Genomic DNA, 21,893 nt, shown 5'->3' with positions numbered 1-21,893 from the left:
TTTGACACCCAAGACGACCATGTGGGCAGTTTATTGTGTCGCCGAGAATTTGGAATAGGTAAGCCGAGCTACAGAGGAACGGCCCCAATCTCTGCAGATCTGAAAAAAAGAATCAATGGGAAAGGTTGGGGGCTGTTCAACGAAGGATTGCAGTAGGAAATTATGGGACCAGATGATGCTAGTGCAAAGTGCGCTGTGCTGCGATTGCGAGGTATGTACATACGCATGCAAATTAATTACTTTTTATTCATCATCGCCCGCCGCGGAGATTCAGAGAGTCTTCTATAGTGGGGCTTTGGGCCCACCTCCTTGGTACCAGCAAATAACCCAGGGGATCCTTCGCTCCAAAACTAAATTAAATTGCGCACTTCCTCCCCACCTAGGCATTAGGTTCGGTCTTTTGACTGGAGGTGCGTCTTTTGCCGTGGTTAATGAGTTGGGCGGTCATTCGACTCGAAAAATGGAAATCCAGCGAGGTTTTATTTTCGTTCTCTGTATCAAGTTAAAGCCTCTTGTGAAGACAAAGTCTCTGTTCTACCGCCATGGGGGATATTCGTCATCACGAAACTGGCAAACATGCCGTCGTGTTTGGATGCTCTGGCATCAATGGCTGGGCTCTGGTCAATCAGCTCCTGTCGGGATACCCTTCAGCTGAATCCTTTTCTAAAGTGACCGCGATTGCCAATCGACCGTTCACTGCAGAGGATGCAAAATGGCCACAAAATGACCGATTACAGATCATTACCGGTATTGATCTCCTGGGCAAAGATGATGTTTCCCTCGTAAAAGCATTTGCCGAAAAAGGGAATTCCATCGAGACCGTGAGCCACGTCTACTATGCAGGTAAGGGCCCACATAATGTTATTCGATATGGATTTTGTTTGGGATTATTTGAAATTCGTTCTTCTGTGTCGCTAACCATAAACAGCATACCGCGCAAGCGACACGCCAGCGGAGGAATGTGTTGTTAACAAGGAGATGCTTCGCGCGGCCGTTCAAGGCTTAGAAGCCGTTTCTTCGAAGTTGGAGTTTGTCACCTTGATTACGGGTACTAAGGTAGGGCCTATTTACTCATGGATGAAGATTAGATTAATCTAATGTCTCTCTGCAGGCCTACGGTGTTTATCTACTGGAAAAGTTCCCATTCCGAGGACAAGTCCCATTGAAGGAAGATTTGCCTCGTGTCCCTGCGGAGTACGCGAAGGATTTGTTCTACTATCATGAGGTAGACCTCCTCCAGAAGCTCTCCGTTGGCAAGACCTGGTCGTGGTGCGAGGTCCGACCGGATGTTATTGTAGGCATCAAAACTCCGAATCCCGGCGTGCCTGACTAATGAATAGCTTCATAGGTCGGTGTGGCCCCCTTTGGAAACGCAAATTGCATGGCTCAGACTATGGGCATTTACTTGGGCTTATACCGGGCTCTTGAAGGAGAGGGCGCCCGAGTTCCCTTCCCTGGAAACGAGACTACATGGCGTTTGCTTTCAACGGATTCCAATCAGGACATCATAGCTCGCTTCTGTATACACGCATCGTTCCAAAACCGGGAGAAAGTGCATGCTCGTGCATTCAATATCGCTGACAGTGCAACCCCCGTTTCATGGTCTCAGCGATGGCCCGTACTCGCTCGTTACTTTGGTCTTGAAGGCACAGGCCCAGATGACTCGAGTGTTCACCCAACAGTTTATGTGGAGCGTCACTGGGAGGAATTCCAGAACTTGTGTCGCAAGGCCAATCTCCAGGAGGATATCATTTACAAGAGCATGCACAACACTGGAGCTAGAATGGGCAGTCTTCGTCTGATGGACTTCGATCGGCCTTTCGATCTAGGAAGAGCACGAGCTCTAGGATTTACTGAGGAGCTTAGTACTGAAGCCTCCTGGTATAACGCCTTCGATCGAGTACGCAAGGCAAGGATCATGTTGTAGATGTGCCAGTAGGCTATAAGTAATTAGGTTATAATGCACTCCATCTTTATTTCTGGTACATACGACCATAGGGTGTGGAGAACAGGGCTTCCCGTCCGCTCAGCCGTACTTAAGCCACACGCCGGTCAGTTAGTAGTATGGTGGGTGACCACATGCGAATCCTGACTGTTGTATGTTTTTTTTTTTTTTTTTTTGAGTATATCTTCGCCCTGACGGATGTCGCTGAGTTATTTGTGTTGAAAAGTCCCTGCGCGCTGCGCGTCATGTCATGTCATTTCCGATGTGTTTATGTCGTTTGCACTGTTTGCATTCAATAGTCCCGCTTTTATTCTTATGGGCGTGGCAATTGAGACTTAGCAAACACAGCGTTCCAACACCCATATAGAGCTGGTCACTCAATTGCTCTCGTATTACATGTTTGTGTCGGATGGCTGCGCCACATGCAATACGTAGTATGCACATGTGTACCCGGATAACCAATTTTGAGCGAACTTTTCAAACGCTCGAGCAGGGCACACGACTCAGAGGTATATAGTATAGAGCTACTTGTAATGAATTGATACTAGTACTCCCCAAAAATATCAAAGCTTTATCCACATAAACTACTATTCTATAGTAGTATAGTTACAATAGCTAAATATGAAATTTATTTGGATATCAAGTATTATACTAGTAGTAGTACTAATACATAATCAAATAGTTGGTAGGGGTGGTAGACCCAAGGTTTTCTTGAATTCTCCATAGTCCCAGGGTTTCTCATCTCTCCAAAACCCTTCAACCACGGGATCTCTAGCAGGCTTGCCATCAAAGGCAATATCATTTAGCCACCCCCAGTGACACTTCTCTTTCATTCCCCTGCTCTTCCAGTTATTCATGTCTGCTTCAGGGGATTTATTAAAGAGAGGAAAAGTATCAAGAAGAATCGCATCGTGGGCGAGACAAACTAGAATATTGTCATCTTGGTCCAGAGCTTGCATTTTGAGAACTGATGATCTGGCAAGTTCGAAGTCATGGTAGGCCGTGGGGAACTGACTGGCCATTTTGTACCATGGGGTTGTCTGGGAATCTGCTTCGTTGGTCGCATAGGGATGGTGTGATGTCAAGGAACATGGGCACTGAATTGGTGTCTTGCGTCGATTAGAGAAGCCCACAGGGAGAGTTTGTGGCAGAGGTTTATCGTGAGATGGCCGGAAGTCACCAGCAAAATGGCAGATGTCGCCTCCTAGGAAAACAAAAGTATCATCTCCGTCCGCCGAGGATGATGTCGTGCGGGCCAATGCTGATATATGCCCCGCGCAATGCCCGGGGGAGTCGAGCAGATAAAAAGAACCGTCTCCAAAGTAGTCGTGAGCCGCAAATCCGCCGATTGTGAGACCCTCGTCAAAGTTGATCCCTATCAGGTCTCTGTTTTCGAAGTCGGCTGCCAAAACAGGAGATTCGGGGTTTTCGGGATAGCCAGGTAGTAGACCGGAGGTGGTAAATCCAGTCCCGACTGTGATACTGGTGGATGACGGGAATGGCGTCATGTTCCCGCAATGATCATAGTGATAATGAGACCAGATACAAGAGTCTTGAACAAAAGGCTCTTAGAACAATGGTCTCGACTGTTGAATATGTCATACGGTACTTACCAATCTCACTTAGTTCAATTCCACCGTCAGTGAGAATTTCACTAACGTTCTTATCAATCCTCATTCCCGTCATGACACTGTCAGTACCAAAAATCTGTTGAACGGAAGGGGCAAGATTCCAATAATCCTTGCGCGTGCCGAGGTCGAACATGACCTTCTTTCCAAGACGTTGATTCTCAATAAGGAACGCAAAATCGTTAAAGGAAAAGGTTTCATGGCCGGCAACAACTGGATCAACAAAGACCTTTGCGATGCCAGTGAGATACGTTGTAGTGTCCAGCAGCCTGACGCGAACTGTCTGGTCTGAGTCAGGAACCACCACCATATTCAAGATGATTTCTTTGAAAAAATAATAGCCGGTAACTTAGGAAATCCGGGCTCATGCACGACTCACAATATTAGGCACAAGACAACTTCTTAAATATACTGAGCCCCGTATTTCTTCATAGTCCCCTAAAGAAAATACAGCCCCTCAATTCGAGATGTTTGCCTCACTAGTAGTGGGTAATAGGAAAAGACCGTGCTCGGCATCGGCAGTACCGGCATTTACATCTCAATGCCGAGAGCCGAGCAGTATCCTATCTGGCGGGGTAACTTCACCGATCATGAGTTTACTAACAAGAGCCGAGGAATCAAAAATTCATGGTCTTTTCATACGGCTGAACCCATAATTTGACATCTGGAAATCATCATCCCCAGAGTTTGAGCCACCTCAAGCGCCTCAAAACTGAAATTCATAATGAATATCATCACTGCAACCGAGTTGACAAAAAGTGTCTTTACAAAAGAAACAATGGGCACGTTCAGCGGTGACGTCTCTCTCCATCGCCTATTCAAAGATGAAAACTTATCAATTCTCGATGTCAAATTTTCTCCATGTTCGCGAACATACTGGCATCATCATGAACATGGCCAACTCCTTGAAATAACCACGGGATCTGGGTGGGTATGTGACAAAGGAGATGAACCTCGGAGAGTCAAAGCTGGGGACATTATCTGGTGCCCACCCGGAACAGTCCATTGGCATGGAGCAGATAAGGCCAATCCTATGATCCATCGTGCAATCACTTATGGGAGTGTGGATTGGTATAATCCGGTCTCTCAGGATGTACGGAATGGTGCCATATGAACTACATGTCGGTCCAAAGCTGCGGCCATCCCCCAGTCAAATCCCAAGGCAAATTTCAGCAAGTTCTTCAAATACATGGTCCATCTGAGGTATCGGCTAAAATGTGTGATGTGAGATGATAATTTAGAATTTCGAATTCTCTTGTTTTTTCTATCTGGTTGTCGATCTTCTGTTAAGAAAACCTTGACTGAAGCAGTCAGCAGGAAGATAATGGTTCCATTCAGTATCTAAGTACTAGTTACATTTCACTCTGGAGGCAGAGCTGCATAATTGGAGAGTTCAAAGAGGTCAAGAAAGTTGTGGCCTTCTGAAATCAGCAAGCTAGCCCACTCCTCATCTATCGCCAATGGTTCGTCAAGCGCTTCTTTTGCGAACTCTGCAGACTCTCCAATCAGATCCATATGGGTACACATAGTTGAAGGGAATGGAAACAATTCCTGCAAATATTGATAGGGATTGTGTAAGATACCATCTCCAGGTAGGCCGGATGCGCCTGTTTCTTGGAGGTATCGCTGTAGGGAAGCCTGGACCTCCTTTTCTAGACGTTGGATTTTTGTGAGCACCATTTCAGATCCACCATATTTTGGCTGCATGCTTTTCATAACTGTGCAAATAATTTCGAGTTCCTCCTGGCGAAGAGATTTCTTTTCTGTCGATTGAGGCTGGTAATATAGCAGTGGAAGGGATGCAAGCATACAGAAAAATCCGTTTATAGGAAGCAAACAACATGCTTGTTCCCTATAATGGATCTCCTCGTACAGACGAGACATGCATGATGCTGCTATGAGTGATCTTGACGATGGACATCTTTGTCGATTTATCTCGCTTTGAAGAAGATGCAACAGGATTATTGCAGCGAAATACTTAATAAAAAGTTCGCAGACTGGACGACTAAAGGCCTTTCTACTGCCATCGCTATTGTAGAGTCGAAGTTCATCGGGTAGTTCTTTCACCCAGTTGCATAGTGCCCGGGTAAGTCCCAATGCTTCATGAGGCGGAACAGGTTGTTTTTCTAGATGCAGTTCTGCAATTTCGCCAAAGATTGTCGAAAGCATCGTGGCGTAAATAAATACTTTGATTTGAATGTTTGGCTTCTCGAAGTCGCCCACCTCCAACGGACGAACGTCTGCATACTTCAGGCTGATAGCTGGTGGACGGCCCCAACATGCGACTTGGAGCTTATCTCCATTCTGTGTTTTCACATCGTTAAAAATCTCTAGCTGTCCTCAATAGGGGACGAGGTAAACAAACATGTAGATTCCAGAAGATTGCTCGGATATGACTCGATGCGGGTTTGTTGGTGTATGTTGACTCTCTGTGAAGACCCATCTGAATCGCAAGCCTGGAGGCGACTCCAGTCCAGTACCATGGACCATCCAAACTAATCTTGTCCGGTGGCTTCACACTCCAGCATGACAAGAGACACATTGCCTTCAGCGTTGCCAGCTCGTCAGGTTCATAATTGAGATAGATGAGGGATTTGACTTTTTCATAGAGTGAATAGGCGAGTTGAAGATTATCGATTCCACGCATCACCAGGCTACCGGCAAGACAAACTGCTTGTTGTAGTATGAGAGATGCATGAGGCGATGAGACATCTTCTCGAGTTACAATCGGATAGTTATGAAAGACATGCTCGAAATACGCGTCAATCAACGCTCGTCGTAACGGTGGAGTAGGAAGAGTGGTTGCCTCTGTCGCTGCCAGGACCGCTTCTTTGATCCGTGTTGAAGGTGATAACCAACCTTCTGAAGCGGTCAATGGCGAGGGATTGTTGTATGCCAGAACTGAGTGGTCGGCGATAAAACCAGCATGTTGTTCTGGTTGGCTTTGATCTCCATTTGATCTATTTTCATATTGCACTGGTGACGAACACGGCGATTGAGATTTAGCAACTGATGCCTGGCAGTTGTTTGTTGATTGGTAAATTGCTGGATTTGAAGCGCAATGACTCGAACGGTTTCGCTTTAGGCGTTTGGCGGTCCGGGGTCTTCAACTATCACATTGAGCGACTAGCCACGAGTTTGAGCAGTTCAGTCTAACTCACATGCACTGATGACCGAATCTGAGACAGTTACTGCATGTGCTACTCAGGCTATCTTCCAAATTGCATTTGACCTAGGCGCGCTTGGTCATTTTAAGCAATCTCGAGAAAGAGGTGGAGGGAACAAAAACATACCTTCCGCCCATGACACTGAATGCAGACCGTATGTGCCCTTTCCCGAGGAAGGCTCGAATTCATCTTGAAGCTGAATCGACTCTGAAGATAGGAAAAGGCGATTGAAGGTAAGAGATTTGAAAAGTGGTGAATGACTCGGAGGAAGGCGGAGGTCAGGTGACATCGACGGTTGATGATCTAGAAAACAATGCGGGGTAATTCCGGGGCTGCGCATCCCCCCACATGTGCAGGTACACATATCAACTTTTAAACATCACTTCATAACTAGCTCCAAAGCTAGTGCTCTAGGATAATTTTACGGAATGGGACATCATTATAGGAATATATCTTACCAAATCATTAGGACTTATTTGAAGGTATCTCTCAAGGACTAGTAATAAATCTTTTTGTGCATCTACTGTTCATAGCTGTTTCCAAGGTCACGGTATACTTCAATGATTACGGGATTGACTGCCTAAAATTTGCTATCGCTGAAAAAACCACATGCACATGTATTTTCATGGACAAAAGATTTATAGATAGTTCTTCAAAGGATCATTTTGATTTTCGCTCTGATGTACAGCGGTCTCGGCCGGGAATCATACAGAATAATCATGGCAGGGTGCTGAACAAAGTTAAGAGGAGTGATTTCATTGTATGAATTATTCTGCTGGTAATAGAAAGGCAATTGTTGAGTACTACATATGTACGGTGACAAGGCGACTGCCGAGCCTTCGGCTAACATAGCTCGGTTAACCTGGGCCACAGCCGATTTGAATGCCGACATCAAACATCCAAGTACGGGTATCCTCCACCTCGTTTAGCTCACCATTGACTGCGAAACTACGCCAGAAAACCAAGCATAATATACCGAGATTAAAATAACGACCCCTCACTCAAGAGTGGGATTAGCCTCGGTCTTTTGCCATATGATGTCACTAGTAGTACATTCGGCTTCAGTTCAAATATCCTGTTATAATATATAGCGCCATATTCTCCAAATGAATCACATTATCAGTGTTTGGTATCACTCAAGTCGCTTTCAAGGTACCTTTATCTTCAGCCATGACCCAACCACCCTCCGAAAAGTTCCTTCTTGGAGCTCAAATGACGAAAGAGTTTCTTGGGGAAGAGCTTTTGACAAAACTACGAGCAAATACTGTAAGTTGCTTGATAATTACCACGATTTCCTTTCTTCTGACAACTAACTGAAGTACAGAGTGAAGATATTTTCACGCAAACCAGTCAAGAGTATATTGCCGAGGTCTGCTTTTCGAGCTATGCACGACCTGGCCTGAAATTTCGCGAGAGGTCCTTGATGAATATTGCCATGCTCACTGCTCTGAACCGTGGGCCCGAACTGAGGATTCATGTCGCCGCAGCACTCCACAACGGCCTTACTGAGGAAGAAATATGTGAAGCATGCAGACATGCTATGATATACTGTGGAGTCCCCGCTGGGCGAGACGCACTTGCCACTGCTAGTGAGGTTGTTGCCGCAGTTAAGGGGAAACCGAAAGTTTAGTCGAATGACCAAAGCTCGATAAACGAAGACTTCATATAGCGGGCTCTGAAAAAATGATGATTGTTGATGCTAGTATGAGTATACATCAATTTCAACTCGAGAATGCATTCAAATGTTTTGTCGAAATTGCTTCAATTCAAATTTGTTTGCTACTGTCCATGTATCTCCTATCAAAGTCGTGATCATCATGGTTCACCAGTAGTTACCAGTGCCTATATCTACACACCGCTCCTTCATTCATTATCAATTGAATAATATTCCAGTCACGGAGATTATCAATACATGGCTTGAATGATGATCTTCCATTACAATTTTCCAGCTCTAGGCTATTGGTTTTGTTAACTTTAGTCGAGCTGACATGAAGTAGCAGGCGGTGCTACGGGCACCTGATCATGTCTATCGAGTTCCAAGCCATATCAAAAAACAAAAGATTCTTAGATGAAGTTCCCAGATTCAAAACGATCTATTCCACACTATTTACATAAGATAAGCTATAGTCTAATCAAAAGCTTCCCCTTTGTAGCTCGGTTCTCCAGATCCCGATGGGCTTGTTCAACTTCTTCAAGTGAATAATAGCGGTCATGTTTGAGAATCTTCCACTTCCCCTGCTGGACCATTTCAAGGGCCTTATTTCCATATCTCTCCAACCGATATCTCGTGGAGATGTAGTTTCGCAGAGTTGGCCTAATAAGAGAAATGTTTTTCGCGGTCAATTTCTCAAGACCGATTGGAGGCACAGCGCCACCTGTAAGGATCAGCTTCCATTGAAATAAATTATAAGACTCGGATGGAAAACTCACTTGCATTCCCGATAAAGACAGCCGTTCCAAAAAGCCCGATAGTTTGAATCGTACCTTCCCAGGTGTCTTTACCAACGCCATCGTAGGCCTATACGTTGTCAAATCCGGTGCGATGAATGGGGGAACACGAGATACTTACAACATCGACGCCGCGACCACCCGTCAGCTCGAGAACCTTCTTTGGCCATTCTTTCTCCGCCCGATAATCAATGACATGAGACGCTCCATTCTGAAGCGCCAGTTGGCACTTTTCCGGACCACCGGCAGTTCCGATCACCACGGCACCCATGTCCTTGAGCGCTTGACAGAGAAGCAATCCAACGCCTCCCGCTGCTGCATGAACAAGAGCCCAATCCCCGGCTTTGGCTGGGAAAGCTTCGCTGATGAGAGTCAGCGCGGTCATTCCAGCCAAGAAAGCACCAGCTGCATCTTCATCTTCGACTCCCTGTGGAATCTTGATAATTTGGGATGTCGGAACGCGCGTATACTGTGCATATGCGCCTTGAGCAATCCAAACTACCCGGTCACCTTTCTTGAGACCGAGAGGTTCGTCGACAGGGGCGGCCACAATAACCCCAGCTGCTTCTTGGCCTAGAATGAGGTCCGTATTCCCAGCACTTGGGTAAATCCCAGTACGGAAATAAACATCAGCATAATTAATGCTGGAAATTTTGTTTTTGACTATGACTGTGCCTTCTTGTAGCTCTGGAATCGGTATGTCGTCCAAACATTTGAAGCCTTCCGGGCCTCCAATACTGGACAAAACAGCTGCTTTCATGTTGGCGGACAACATTCGATTGCTGTTCGAAAATTATCCCCTTTGTGATGGGCTTCAAAGCTGCTGACTAGTAACATTTTAAACCATAGGGGTGGTTTTCTTCAAAAAGGCCGGGTGAGCTTTGCCGAGCCCGAGGTCAAGTCAGGCCAGTCATCCATCTGCCGACTGCCGAGGACTATTGGACCCTGCTTGCACCTTCAAATAGACCGAAGCTGTATGATACCGAGGCATGCCGACGAAAACATGCGATATAATTATGATTTACATGGCCTTCATTGAACATTTGAACCGGATATGAGCACAACTTGATATATATAAATATAATATCCTACTGTTACACCACAAAAAAGCATCATCAAATTCGATATTGAAACATTGAAAATTTATTTTTCCTTTCTCATCTTTGAATCAATCAGACAATATTGATTGAATCTCGATATGACAAACAAAAACAACCAGAATGATAGTAGTGGGTCTACGGATTCTACGTACACCGTCTTGGAACAACCACTCGGCTCCATCTCTCCTGTGAAAATCATTACTATAGGAGCTGGAGCGAGTGGATTGAACATGATACGAACACTTCAGAAGAATTTCCCTCTCTCTGAAAATGTCGTTTACGAAAAAAACGCTGATATCGGAGGGACATGGTTTGAGAATCGATATCCAGGCTGCCAGTGTGATATTCCATCGCACAATTATCAGTTTTCTTGGGCAACCAATCCCAGCTGGAGCAAATTTTACTCCCCTGCACCCGAAATACATCAATACCTTAAACATGTGGCAATCAAAGAAGGACTTTATGATTCAGTCAGACTTAATCATCAAGTTGAACATGCGGAATGGAACGAAGAAGAGGGTATGTGGCATGTTCGGGTCAGAGATCTCGGGACCGATACTACAAAGCTCGATTCTGCCCATTTTCTTCTAGATGGCTCGGGTATTCTCAAGTACGTGCTCCGGGAACAATTCACACGCCAAATAAGACTCTAACCATGAAAAGCAATTGGAAATGGCCAGATATCCCGGGTTTAGACAATTTTCAAGGTGAATTGGTTCATAGTGCGAACTGGGATGAAAGTTTTGTCTACAAGGACAAAAGAGTCGCAGTTATAGGCAATGGCTCCTCTGGCGTCCAGATTGTTCCTGCGATGCAGCCAGGTAAGTCATGGGCAACAAAGAAGATAATTCGTGCTAACTCAGTATAGATGTCAAAACCCTCGTTCACTTCTTTCGCTCTCCCACGTGGATAGCGCCGGGGAGTATGGAAAGAATGACCACAAGTACAGCTGGTCAAGTTGTTTCCCAGTTGGAACTAGATGGCGAATTCTTCTCATCTGCTCAGATCGAAAAGTTCAAAAACGATAAAGAACTATACAAGCAATTTGTTAAAGCTACAGAGGAGGTGGTAAATAATAAATTCGACTACGTGAGTACCATTCCTGATATCTGGAGATCGCCCTTAACATCGACTAATAATTTGAAATAGCTGGTGAATTCAAACGCAACCGCCCCTATCATAAAAGAAGCAATGACCAAATATATGCAAGGGGCTCTGAAGGGCAACGGGAAGCTGATAGAAAAGTTGGTGCCCGACTTCCCATTTGGATGTCGCCGAATCACTCCAAGCCCGGCTTATTTGGAAGCATTTCATAAGACCAACGTACAGGTTGTGACGGATGGAATCAAATCTATATATGAAAAGGGTCTCATCACAACTGAGGACGAGACTATTGAAGTCGACGCAATTGTCTGCGCCACTGGATTTGACGTTTCGTTCTGCCCAAGGTTCCCAATAATCGGCAGAAAGGGAAATCTGCAAGATATCTGGACTCAGGAACTGCCATCATCTTATATGTCTATGGCAGTTCCTGGCATGCCGAACTATTTCAGTAAGTATTTGATCGCATTTGGCATTGAACGATTGCTAATTTTCGGCTAGCTTTCCTTGGGCCAAACGCTCCCATCGGACACGGCAGTGTGTTGACTATCACTGAGCTTGCATCCAAGTATATTACTAGAATCATTCAGAAATGCCAGGAGGAGTGCATCAAATCAATCGTTCCCAAGCAGCAAGCGGTGGATGAACTTTCTGTCCATATCGCAGCTTTCATGCCGCGAACAGCTTGGTCTGGAAGCTGTCGTTCCTGGTTCAAAAACGGGGAGCAGGATGGCCCAGTGACTGCATTACACCCCGGAAGTCGTATCCATTGGTTTCATATGCTGCAGAGATTCCGTGGCGAAGATTTCGACTACACGCATTGGACCAATAATAGATTTAGCTATTTGGGCAATGGCTTCTCTTCGTGGGAAGACCCTGAGAAGAATTCTACTTGGTATTTGGATGAACCAGATAAGATGATATGAATTACATTCGTTGGAAGCGAATTCTATAGCTTAGCAATGCAACCCTGGAATTGAGCTACTTGCAATACTTGCTTTTCGATGATCTATCCTCCTCTTCAGTGAGAGTTTCCAGTAGATCCCTGGGATTGACCTCTATCTTTGAAGAATGCTATACAGATCAGCTATTTACCAATGCTAGCAGCTGATTACAGCTCAAGATTTGATTTGATTTAGTACAGATTCACTGGCAAGTCGAGGCCATAATTTACTAGTAGAATATTGAACGGAGTGGAATCATGACTTCTATGTGTTTAGTGGTGCTCATTGCTTCTAAGAAAATAACGGGCCTTTTCATAAATTTATTTTGTTAATATTCTTTTCAATACATGAAACAAATAGCTCAAAGAGCAGACAGTTAGTGATTGAATATGGCAATGCACGTCCTGATAGTTGCCCAAGGCCTTCGATCAAAGAGTGTAGCGATACCCTTCAAGTCCCTCCAGAATTTTGCCATTCTTATCGGCCGCCTCGTTCTCACGATAAAAATGGACCGTAATGCCAAGAGTGATCGCCATGCATACTACAATGCAAGCGATGGAAGCATATATACCAGGCCGATAGGCAGGATAATCCTGTTCTCGAAAGACTAACGATCCAAATATTCCACCCAGGGCACCAAAGCTAGTCTGGAGCGGAACGGCAATCTGCCTCTTGCTAGATCCAACAATATTGTTAGACAAAAAGGCCAAGACAGTAGGAATAGCACAATTATTGCCCACAACGGCAAGAAATATTCCAGCCATTTTGCAACCAGTGTTATTACCCCAGGATATCATTATGACCCCTGCAAGAGTAACAATCGAGAAGCCAATGATGAACGGGCTGCGCATGCGCACGCGGTCGGAGATAATGCCAGTTACGATGGCGAATATCGCAGCCAGCAAATACGGCGGGGTGACGAGAATTTGACAAAAAGCTATATCGTACCCAAGTCCGGAAAGAATTGACGGGGTGAAAAAGGCCATCGTGTAGGAGCCAGCCGTAGGAAAGAAAAGCAGACTTGCCAGAACCCATATTCGCCAGTCTCGGAGATCTCTCAAGGCTTTTTGAAAGCTGATCTTATCATCTATTTGTTCACCGCGGTCCTCTCGAAGTCTTTCCTGGACTCGCTCGAGATCACTAGGACTCAACCACGATGAGCTTTCGGGAAAGTCTGTCAGGAACAGGAAGATCGGGATTGCAAGAAAAATAGTAATAGCGCCGGGGATGATGAATATCCAGTTCCAACCTCGTCGTCCACCGAGTCCCTCTAGTGTGCTCAATCCGTATGATATTATCCCATTAAACCCCGAAATTATTGACCCAGACATATACCATACAGAGAGTCGCTGTTGAGTTTCATATCGCTTATACCAAGAAGAAATCAGGTAGATGCAGCCGGGCTGGCTGAATATTAGTGACAATTGACTTCTAGGGCCCAACACAACTGACATTGAAGCCCCCCTCAAAAAGCCCCAGAATAAGTCTCAACCCAACGAGCTCTGAATATTGGGCCACGAATCCATGGCACATGGATATGGTTCCCCACGAGACAATTAGGAATGAGAGATAGTACCTTGTGCCGATGCGACGAATGATGAAGTTGCTAGGCAACTCGCTGAGAAGATAGGGGGCGAAGAACACGACGAGCGCGACAGAGTATCGATTACCATTGAGGTTCAAATCCTCCGACATTCCCGCTATCTTGGCGGAGGGAATGTTGGTGCGATCAATCAACGACAACGCGTAGAGAAGGCAGAGCCATGGAAGTAGGTGATAATCGATGCGGCGAACCAGCTTTTTGTCAAGATGTGACTCATTGTCCTGCTCAGGTTGAAATTCAATATGATCAGCACTCGAGGTTACAAGTCCCTGAATCTTGGTCGGACTTGAGTCATTAGTTGCCATTGTTGTTATGGTGGATCGATAAATTGGCGGCGAGTGGAAAGTGTGGGGAAAATCCGGGGATCTTATACCGTCCGAGCTTCGGATCCCCGAGCGAATGATAGTGTGGAACTGTTTTTTTTTTCTTGTCTGCAATCTATACAACCAGCTAGCCGAATGGTTACAGGAAGATCCACTATGTTTGGACTACCGTCGGCAGTCGGGTTCAAAGACTAGGGATGCCGAACGAGCGCCGAGCGGTCATGGAGTCATTCAAGGATTTTACCGAAGGCATATCTGTATAAAAAACTGTTGTAAACCGGTAAATAAAATATTATTCCAGACATCTGAAAGTATCGAGTTAACTTACAAGCAATTACCAGAATTACAATCCTCGAGCCCAAAATGCCGACTGCTATAGTCACAGGAGCCTCCCAGGGAATCGGACGTGCAATTGCCTTGCGTCTAGCTGATGATGGTTTTGACGTGACGGTATTGATCAGGAACTCCCGAAGCATAGCTTTACTTGAGTCTAACAGGCCTAGGTAAATGATATCAAGTCACAGCATGATCAGTTAAACAGTCTGAAATCCGAAATTGAATGCAAAGGTAGGTTTTCAAATCACATAAAACTCCCAGATCTAATACCTTGATAGGACGGAAGTCTGTTATCGCCATCGGTGATGTCAGTCTTGAGAAGGATGTAGAAAGCATCATCTCCACATCCGTCGAGGCTCTCGGTAACTTGACTGTAGGTTATCTGTGCTACGGCTTCTGGGGTTCTTCTAATAGGTCACAGGTCATGGTTGCCAACGCCGGAATAATTCTCAACAAGCGCATGATGGACATTACACCTGATGATTGGGACAGAATCCAAGCTGTAAGAAGCCCCTTGTTTTGTTAGAAGGGTTATTTGCGAGATCCGGCCTAATATTGCGCAGGTGAATGTTCGTGGGGCTTTCCTCTGTTACAAACACGCAGGTATGATTAAAAGCCCTCGATGAAAACTTTGAAGTTAATACATTAGCACGCAGGAAAGCAAATGATTCAACAAGGTGGTGGTGGAAAGATTATTGGTGCCTGTTCTATTTCAGGTTTCAGACCGGTATCATCACATCCAAAATAATATTGCGCCTCGAGGAAGATCTAACCAAGAAATAATCAAGCAACCAACTGCAATTGCTTATTCGGTCAGCAAGTGGGCTGTCAGAGGACTCACTCAAGCTACAGCTCTTGAGCTCGCAACCCATCAAATCAACGTGAGAAGAAAATTCTTCAGAGACCTACACGAAGAAATACTGAAATTTGCCAAAGGTCAACTGTTACTGCCCCGGTATTGTGAAGACACCGGTATGAATTCAAATGACATTAAACTCATATGTAGTCTTGCGCTAAGGACTGGCAGATGTGGGATGAAATCGACGACAGTTACTCCAGTGCTTTGGGAATCCCGAAGGGGGAAGCCTTTAGAATGGCGGTAGAGCAGCGCGCCGCTATGAAGAAGCCATCGGTACGACAACCCCCCTCCACTTGGGTCCATACAAGCTGACTCGCATTCCTAAAGACCCCGGAAGACATTGCTGGCTGTGTAAGCTTCCTGGCTGGTAAGGACTCAAACCTGATAACAGGACAAAGTGTTATCATTGACGGCGGTATGAGCCCCAAATTCTTACAACTGCGTCATTTTCTCTGTCTAACCGACGGTTCAGGTATCCAATTCTGTTAATGGCTTTTTCGATTAAGCCAGATCAATCTGAATAACCTTTCAACTGGAGATGGACCTCTTACTAGTAGAAGAATTCAAGTTCTCTCTCTATTCTTCGTGTTCCAAACATCAATCGGGTCCACCAAGTAAACATATTTTGCATAGTCACGATGGGCTGGTTCAATTTTCTCTGCCCTCAGGAGTCGTTCACAAGCCTTCGCCTAATTACCAGGGTAAACATTGAAAAACTTTAAACTGCTTTATCCCATTTTCACTCGTATACTTTATCCTAGAATTGACGTTTCTTCTCTCCACAATTGCTTACTAGATACACCTGGCAGAGGCGAGGGAAACAAGCAAAAGGAATGAATATGAATCTTGATTGCGTAGAGAGAGAAGAAAGGAAGAAAGAGAGAAGACGCCTGATATCTAGAACAAACGGGGAAGCACTCGTGCCGGGAACAAGCCGTCATGTCACGTGATTCTAACAACACTTACTTGCCTTTGTTTGAGTGGTCTTTCCAAATACAAGATAAATATTCCGAATTTTATCCAAGAGTTAGTGCGGGGTATCCAAAACGATCGCAATCAATCCGGCACCCAATACTAGCAATTTGCAATTCAAATCCGGGGTTTAACCGAACTTGAGGGTGTGTATTGATCTAGGCTCCAGTGTCTTTAGTCAAAAAAAGCGGGGGCGGTGGGTCTCGGCAGTCGGCATTGTCGGCATTGTCGGTCGGTATAATTGATCGGTGCAATCGGTGCGATCGGTGCAATCGGTACAGTCAGTACAGTCGGTATAGTCAGTATAGTCGGCCGATAGTCATTCTGAATTCCTCTTCAGGTCCACCTCGTCTACGTCGTCTCCATTGAGGAAATACGTAATATTTTCTCGAGGCGAGCCGCGAAAGCTATATATTCAAATGACGACTCAAATCCAACATTTACATCAACTCGATATCAGCACTGTTTGAAGGTCAGCTTTGAACACAAGCCTTGGAACAAACTTTCTTCATCATGGCTCAGAAACTCATCGTTGTGGTTGGAGCAACAGGCGGCCAAGGTGGCTCCGTGGTCTCATCGTTTCTCAAAGATGGAAACTGGAGAGTACGTGGACTGACTCGTAACCCTGATAGTGAGAGAGCAAAGGCTCTCTCGGCGAAGGGCGTTGAGATGGTCAAGGGTGACCTCGGAGATCTGGCCAGCCTTGAAAAAGCTTTCTTGGGTGCCAATGTGATCTTCGCCATCACGGATTACTACGAGAATTTCTGGACTAAGGGATGGGAAAAGTCAATGGACATCGAGTACACACAAGGCACCAATATGGCCAAGGCAGCATCGAAGGTGCCCACTTTAGAGCACTACCTGTGGAGTACTCTTCCGCACAGCACTCGCGTCAGTGAGGGCAAAGCTATTGTGCCCCATTTCGAGGCAAAGGGCCGAGTGGACGAGTTTATCAAGGAAGACGAGCACCTCTTGTCACTCACGACCTTTTGCTTCTTCACAACATTCGTGATTAACCTCACCGACTATGAGGTGTTTAAGCCCATTTACCTGGTATGCCGTGAATTATCTGACGGATATCCCCCGATGGCAAAGTATCCTGCTAACGAAAAGATAGCATGCGGCCAAAAAGTGGGTGCAAATTTACCCAGCTGATCCCTCAGCTATGTACCCGTCTCTAGGCGATCATCGTATCAATTCGGGAATATTCGTTCACGGGCTTGTCCATAACAAGCCCCCGGGAGGCACTCACGTGAGGTGCAATGTGGAAGATCTTACTTTGGAATCTTACTTAGCCATGTGGGGTAGGGCGAGTGGCATTGCGCCAAATCCAGGCTCCACGCAGATCATCCAGGTATCCCCTGAGACATACATCGAGTTATTTGGGCATATGGGAGAGGAACAGGCGCGCCAATGGGAGTTCACTCGTATCATCAAGGAGAGCGGCGCTATGAATAAGTACGGGTCACTGGTCAAAGAGGCTCAGGAGTATATGACTAAAGAGGCCATCGCTTCCTTGGTGGGCCCTGAAGAATCGCTGCAAAAGATCGACTGGAAGGCTTATGGTTACGAGTGAGATCCTTGATTAATCCAGATCTTAAGTAGATCAAATGAGAAGATGTCACTTTCCGGTCCCATTGTTGTACATTTTGTCTTTATATCTACACGAATCACTTGTCACATCAACCTATACAGTCATACGGAAAAGCGGTCTTTCACTGCGCTTCGCCCGCCACTGGTTCGTAGAATGGGCCAAATCATAACAATTTCTTATCACCCAACCCCAAGAACGAGCAAAGGGTTCAGTAACTTCCCACCCTGTGGGATCCCAAGGGTCACTCCAAACAATTATTCCACTTCTCCCCGATCGCGTGTTCCCACTACCCTTCATATCAAGACACAGCTGTATCTCTCCCTCAAATTCTCCAGCAAGGATCAAATTATCTCTCATTTGAGGAACAGGAAGTAGGTCCAACCAGGGGTGATGTGGAATAGAACGCTGGATCACAGTAGGCTTGAGGTGTATTGGAAGGGTATAGATAGACTCTTCTTGCCATGGGCCAGCAGTGTTGAATGGTGAGATTGCATCGTCGTGGAGCTGATGGGGTTTGAGACCCAGTATTTTCGTGTTTTCTATCAGCGCTCTGGTGAAATTCAGTTGAATCAGGTGAAGTAATAGATCGGTTCGCGGAGAGCCCATTATGTAGTGTTGAAAGGCTGTTCTTTCTAATTGGGCCATTCTGGATTTCATTGCCGGAGAATGCGATTCCAGTATGCACACATCTTCAATGGCCACTAGAGAGGCGAAGTCAAAAGCGGCAGGCCGTTCCAGTTTTTGGTGAATATCTCGTGGAATAATAGTATATGCAGCGGGCTTGTGCTGTTCATCGGAAAAAGAACCATCGCTATCGTTTGTCCATCTGTCTCTCGAAGGATTTGATGGTTTTTTATTTTGTAGGCCTGTTTGTATAGACAGTCAGGGTAATACTGGCCAATTGATTTCACGAATGGTGGACTTACGTCGAGCCCTTTGGTTCAAGCGATTTTGAAGCCTGCGGCGTGTTTTTGGATCGGTGATACCCGACCAATCCTCGTCTGGCCATGCATTGACACGCAGCGAGAAGGACCTTAGAGCGATCCGCTTTTCAGATGGTCCCTCTCCTGATCGATTCATCTTTGCGATCTGGCCACAGTAACAAATCAATTTTTGTAATATAGCAATTTATGCAACTTGATGACAGGAGGTGGGTTGTTGATTTGGCACGCTCAAGGAAGGTGAAAGAGAAGGGCAGATCCAGGTTCCCTAATTCCATCTACAAGTCCGGTACCTCCGGTACCTCCGGTACCCAATCATGCATCTTTCAAATTTTCCCAGGGCGGTGCGAGACCCACTTATGTCATCCGCCTGCATGACGCTAATCTATTATGGTATCTAGGAGTGGGTCTTCAATATTGGAATTTTAGTTCACGTTCAAACTCGCATGAGCACAAGTGGATCAGCTGAATCAGCCAGCCAATCGCATTGAAGATGTCATCAAGGAATACACTAATATGTAAAGTCAATCCACCGTGGGACCGGGAACAAGTGGGTCTTACGGCCAACTGCAGAATACAACTTTGAGTCTTTGACTAGCCGATTCTAGTGATGTCACTTTTGCGATGTGGTTTCAGTGTTCCAGTTGCTCGAAGTATAAAGCACCGCGAAGCCGCTCGTCTAGCTCATCTAACTTACCTTCCTATCTATCCTGCGCATTCGCACCTTTGCAACTGCACCTTCCCAGAACTCTACTGCCAATACACGTGCGTCCATCCGCGTTTCAAGGGCCGCAGAATCACTTGCCTTATAGCGAGATATAGTCGAGCTGATCAGCATCTGGACCTTTAGAACCCACCACTACAATGGTCAAGACACTTTCCATTGGTGGCCGGCAGGTCCCCGTTCCCGGTTTTGGCGCCATGGGCCTCAATTCCGCCATGGGGACCGATCTTGACCTCGCCCAATCCGAGCCTGTTCTTTTGAAAGCCATTGAGCTAGGCTGTACGTTTTGGGACACCGCGGTAAATCGCCCCTCCAGGTTGAATCAATAACTCCAGTCTCTAATGTCTTGATGTCCTAGGTTGCTTACAAGAACGGCGAAAACGAGAAGTTGCTGGGAGATTTCATTAGAAAGCACAATGTCCGCGATGAATTATTTGGTGAGCAAAACAGCGCTGACACTTTTTTGTTTGCACTACGCCATTTTCTTACATTTCATGGGAACGCAGTGGCCTCAAAGTGCGGGTTCGACGTCTTCGGTCCGCAACGCAAAGTAACAAACTCGGCCGCCCACATCAAGGATTACATTGAGGGGACTATCGAACGGCTTGGTTTTACTCCAGACCTCTACTATCTCCACAGAATTGACCCCAGTATGTATTAAGAATTTTCGAATTATCAAAGTGGTTTCCTAACTCTATAACTACAGATACGCCCCTCGAGGAATCCATCGGCACGCTGGATGAACTTCGACGCAGTGGAAAAACCAAGTACATTGGCTTATCCGAATGCTCTGCTGCAACTTTGCGGAAAGCAAATTCGAGTTCGTCTCTCCGTGATTATACATGAAAGCGTTCGCTAACACATGCCAGTTGCTAAGATCGATGCTGTTCAAGCCGAGTACTCTGCTTTTGAGACGCTTCATGAAAATAGTGGCCTCATTGAGACAGCAAAGGAACTGGGTGTGGCTTTTGTGGCTTTTAGTCCTCTAGGGCACGGCTGGCTTGTAGACGATTTCCCCTTCAAGTCTCCAGACGACTTTGCCCCCAACGATTTTCGACGCACTGGTAGGTCTTTAACGCTTCCTGGTCTCCCATCCTCCGCACAATTTATTGTTTCTTCGGTATTAACTTACGCAAAACCTAGTCCCTAAGTTCCAAGGGGAGAACTTCTACAAGAACAAGGCTATTGTTGATGAGATCAAGAAATTGGCGACCAAAAAAGGTTGCTCAGTTTCGCAGATCGCCTTAGCTTGGGTCGCTGCGCAAGGGTTGATTTCTATCCCAGGGACTACCAAAGCCTCGCGGTTGGAAGAGAACTGGGCGTCGCGTGATATCGAATTGACAGAAGATGAGCTGACAGAGTTGCGAAAGATTGTGAACGCTACGAAGCCATCTGGAGAGAGATTCTCTGAGATTTATCAATCAATGGTTGGCCATTAGAGACGTTCGTTGGGTGATGCTGGGGTTTATCTACCTTATCTCTGCTTACTGCATGTTTCTGAGGTAGCCACACAACAGAAAATATCACTCCGTGGTCCATGAATGATTTCAAAAAAAAGAAAAAGAAAGAAAAAAAAGATTTGCTGCGGGCGTGGTGGAGGTTCGAAAGGAGAGATGCTGGAAACTTTTGTGTTTGAAGCCGCAACTCACCATGTCCCAGAGTCAAACCATGTTGATGTCCTGATCCGGCATCTAAAGGAGGCTCGAAATGAACATTTGAACATTTGAACAGGCCAGATCCGAATGCGAGTCATGCGAGTTAGATAAACAAACTGCACGTGATACACCTTCTCTTATTGGGTGGTTGTTTGATGTTATATTGTGCCCGCGAATATGAACATTTGAACATTCGGGAACCTATAGCATTGAATGTTGACTGGGGATGGGAACGCGAATATCAATCTCACAATATTGCGTTTGAATATATATTCGTACCGACCTATACAAAGATTTGAATAGCATCGATTACATATACTGAACATGTGCACACTCTTGGCATCTGAATTCCAAATAGAAAGTCGACTCCTAATTGGTTAGACAACGGTGAGGCTGAGGTCCAATCTCTGGTCAATATTTGAAGTCAGAGATTGCTTAATAACCAAAACTCTCTAAATAGTCAACCCACCAACTTACTCTGGAATTAACTAGTAGTTACTCGAGTTTCGGAGATAACATTAAATCACCTGTTCAAATGTTCTCATTTATCCAT

The 21,893-nt window shown here is 45.6% G+C and overlaps 11 protein-coding genes across 11 annotated transcripts; 6 read left to right on the top strand and 5 right to left on the bottom strand.

The window, feature by feature from the left end:
- Positions 1 to 542: 542 nt before the first annotated feature.
- Positions 543 to 1,927, top strand: N7466_003570 (SDR family oxidoreductase; the record flags this gene model as incomplete). Its single annotated transcript, XM_057162967.1, has 4 exons — positions 543 to 843; positions 929 to 1,056; positions 1,112 to 1,294; positions 1,349 to 1,927. 4 exons carry the CDS (start codon positions 543 to 545, stop codon positions 1,925 to 1,927), a joined length of 1,191 nt encoding a protein of 396 aa, XP_057024082.1.
- A 692-nt stretch (positions 1,928 to 2,619) lies between these two features.
- Positions 2,620 to 3,883, bottom strand: N7466_003569 (MBL fold metallo-hydrolase; the record flags this gene model as incomplete). The annotated part of the gene is made up of 2 exons (XM_057162966.1): positions 2,620 to 3,497; positions 3,559 to 3,883. 2 exons carry the CDS (start codon positions 3,881 to 3,883, stop codon positions 2,620 to 2,622), a joined length of 1,203 nt encoding a protein of 400 aa, XP_057024081.1.
- A 1,049-nt stretch (positions 3,884 to 4,932) lies between these two features.
- On the bottom strand, positions 4,933 to 5,494 carry N7466_003568 (uncharacterized protein; the record flags this gene model as incomplete). The annotated part of the gene is made up of 2 exons (XM_057162965.1): positions 4,933 to 5,349; positions 5,447 to 5,494. The coding sequence occupies 2 exons, from the start codon at positions 5,492 to 5,494 to the stop codon at positions 4,933 to 4,935; spliced, it is 465 nt and encodes a 154-aa protein (XP_057024080.1).
- A 2,416-nt stretch (positions 5,495 to 7,910) lies between these two features.
- N7466_003567 (Carboxymuconolactone decarboxylase) lies at positions 7,911 to 8,370 on the top strand (the record flags this gene model as incomplete). Its single annotated transcript, XM_057162964.1, has 2 exons — positions 7,911 to 8,006; positions 8,065 to 8,370. The coding sequence occupies 2 exons, from the start codon at positions 7,911 to 7,913 to the stop codon at positions 8,368 to 8,370; spliced, it is 402 nt and encodes a 133-aa protein (XP_057024079.1).
- Positions 8,371 to 8,861: 491 nt separating this feature from the next.
- On the bottom strand, positions 8,862 to 9,963 carry N7466_003566 (quinone oxidoreductase family protein; the record flags this gene model as incomplete). The annotated part of the gene is made up of 3 exons (XM_057162963.1): positions 8,862 to 9,115; positions 9,171 to 9,258; positions 9,310 to 9,963. 3 exons carry the CDS (start codon positions 9,961 to 9,963, stop codon positions 8,862 to 8,864), a joined length of 996 nt encoding a protein of 331 aa, XP_057024078.1.
- Positions 9,964 to 10,386: 423 nt separating this feature from the next.
- N7466_003565 (flavin-containing monooxygenase) lies at positions 10,387 to 12,315 on the top strand (the record flags this gene model as incomplete). The annotated part of the gene is made up of 5 exons (XM_057162962.1): positions 10,387 to 10,898; positions 10,952 to 11,109; positions 11,157 to 11,377; positions 11,438 to 11,840; positions 11,891 to 12,315. 5 exons carry the CDS (start codon positions 10,387 to 10,389, stop codon positions 12,313 to 12,315), a joined length of 1,719 nt encoding a protein of 572 aa, XP_057024077.1.
- A 446-nt stretch (positions 12,316 to 12,761) lies between these two features.
- On the bottom strand, positions 12,762 to 14,241 carry N7466_003564 (Major facilitator superfamily domain general substrate transporter; the record flags this gene model as incomplete). Its single annotated transcript, XM_057162961.1, has 2 exons — positions 12,762 to 13,736; positions 13,786 to 14,241. The coding sequence occupies 2 exons, from the start codon at positions 14,239 to 14,241 to the stop codon at positions 12,762 to 12,764; spliced, it is 1,431 nt and encodes a 476-aa protein (XP_057024076.1).
- A 381-nt stretch (positions 14,242 to 14,622) lies between these two features.
- On the top strand, positions 14,623 to 15,943 carry N7466_003563 (acetoin reductase; the record flags this gene model as incomplete). The annotated part of the gene is made up of 6 exons (XM_057162960.1): positions 14,623 to 14,709; positions 14,793 to 14,826; positions 14,874 to 15,097; positions 15,312 to 15,476; positions 15,602 to 15,727; positions 15,782 to 15,943. The coding sequence occupies 6 exons, from the start codon at positions 14,623 to 14,625 to the stop codon at positions 15,941 to 15,943; spliced, it is 798 nt and encodes a 265-aa protein (XP_057024075.1).
- Positions 15,944 to 16,939: 996 nt separating this feature from the next.
- On the top strand, positions 16,940 to 18,002 carry N7466_003562 (uncharacterized protein; the record flags this gene model as incomplete). Its single annotated transcript, XM_057162959.1, has 2 exons — positions 16,940 to 17,479; positions 17,544 to 18,002. The coding sequence occupies 2 exons, from the start codon at positions 16,940 to 16,942 to the stop codon at positions 18,000 to 18,002; spliced, it is 999 nt and encodes a 332-aa protein (XP_057024074.1).
- Positions 18,003 to 18,113: 111 nt separating this feature from the next.
- On the bottom strand, positions 18,114 to 19,100 carry N7466_003561 (DUF3425 domain-containing protein; the record flags this gene model as incomplete). The annotated part of the gene is made up of 2 exons (XM_057162958.1): positions 18,114 to 18,886; positions 18,947 to 19,100. 2 exons carry the CDS (start codon positions 19,098 to 19,100, stop codon positions 18,114 to 18,116), a joined length of 927 nt encoding a protein of 308 aa, XP_057024073.1.
- Positions 19,101 to 19,825: 725 nt separating this feature from the next.
- N7466_003560 (putative aldo-keto reductase (AKR13)) lies at positions 19,826 to 21,124 on the top strand (the record flags this gene model as incomplete). The annotated part of the gene is made up of 5 exons (XM_057162957.1): positions 19,826 to 19,984; positions 20,044 to 20,335; positions 20,392 to 20,505; positions 20,555 to 20,749; positions 20,829 to 21,124. The coding sequence occupies 5 exons, from the start codon at positions 19,826 to 19,828 to the stop codon at positions 21,122 to 21,124; spliced, it is 1,056 nt and encodes a 351-aa protein (XP_057024072.1).
- Positions 21,125 to 21,893: the final 769 nt, after the last annotated feature.

This window comes from Penicillium verhagenii (genome assembly GCF_028828195.1).
Source record: "Penicillium verhagenii strain IBT 33310 chromosome Unknown utg000004l_segment0_segment0, whole genome shotgun sequence".
NCBI lineage: Eukaryota > Fungi > Ascomycota > Eurotiomycetes > Eurotiales > Aspergillaceae > Penicillium > Penicillium verhagenii.
This window is presented reverse-complemented; position numbering and strand designations above follow the sequence as displayed.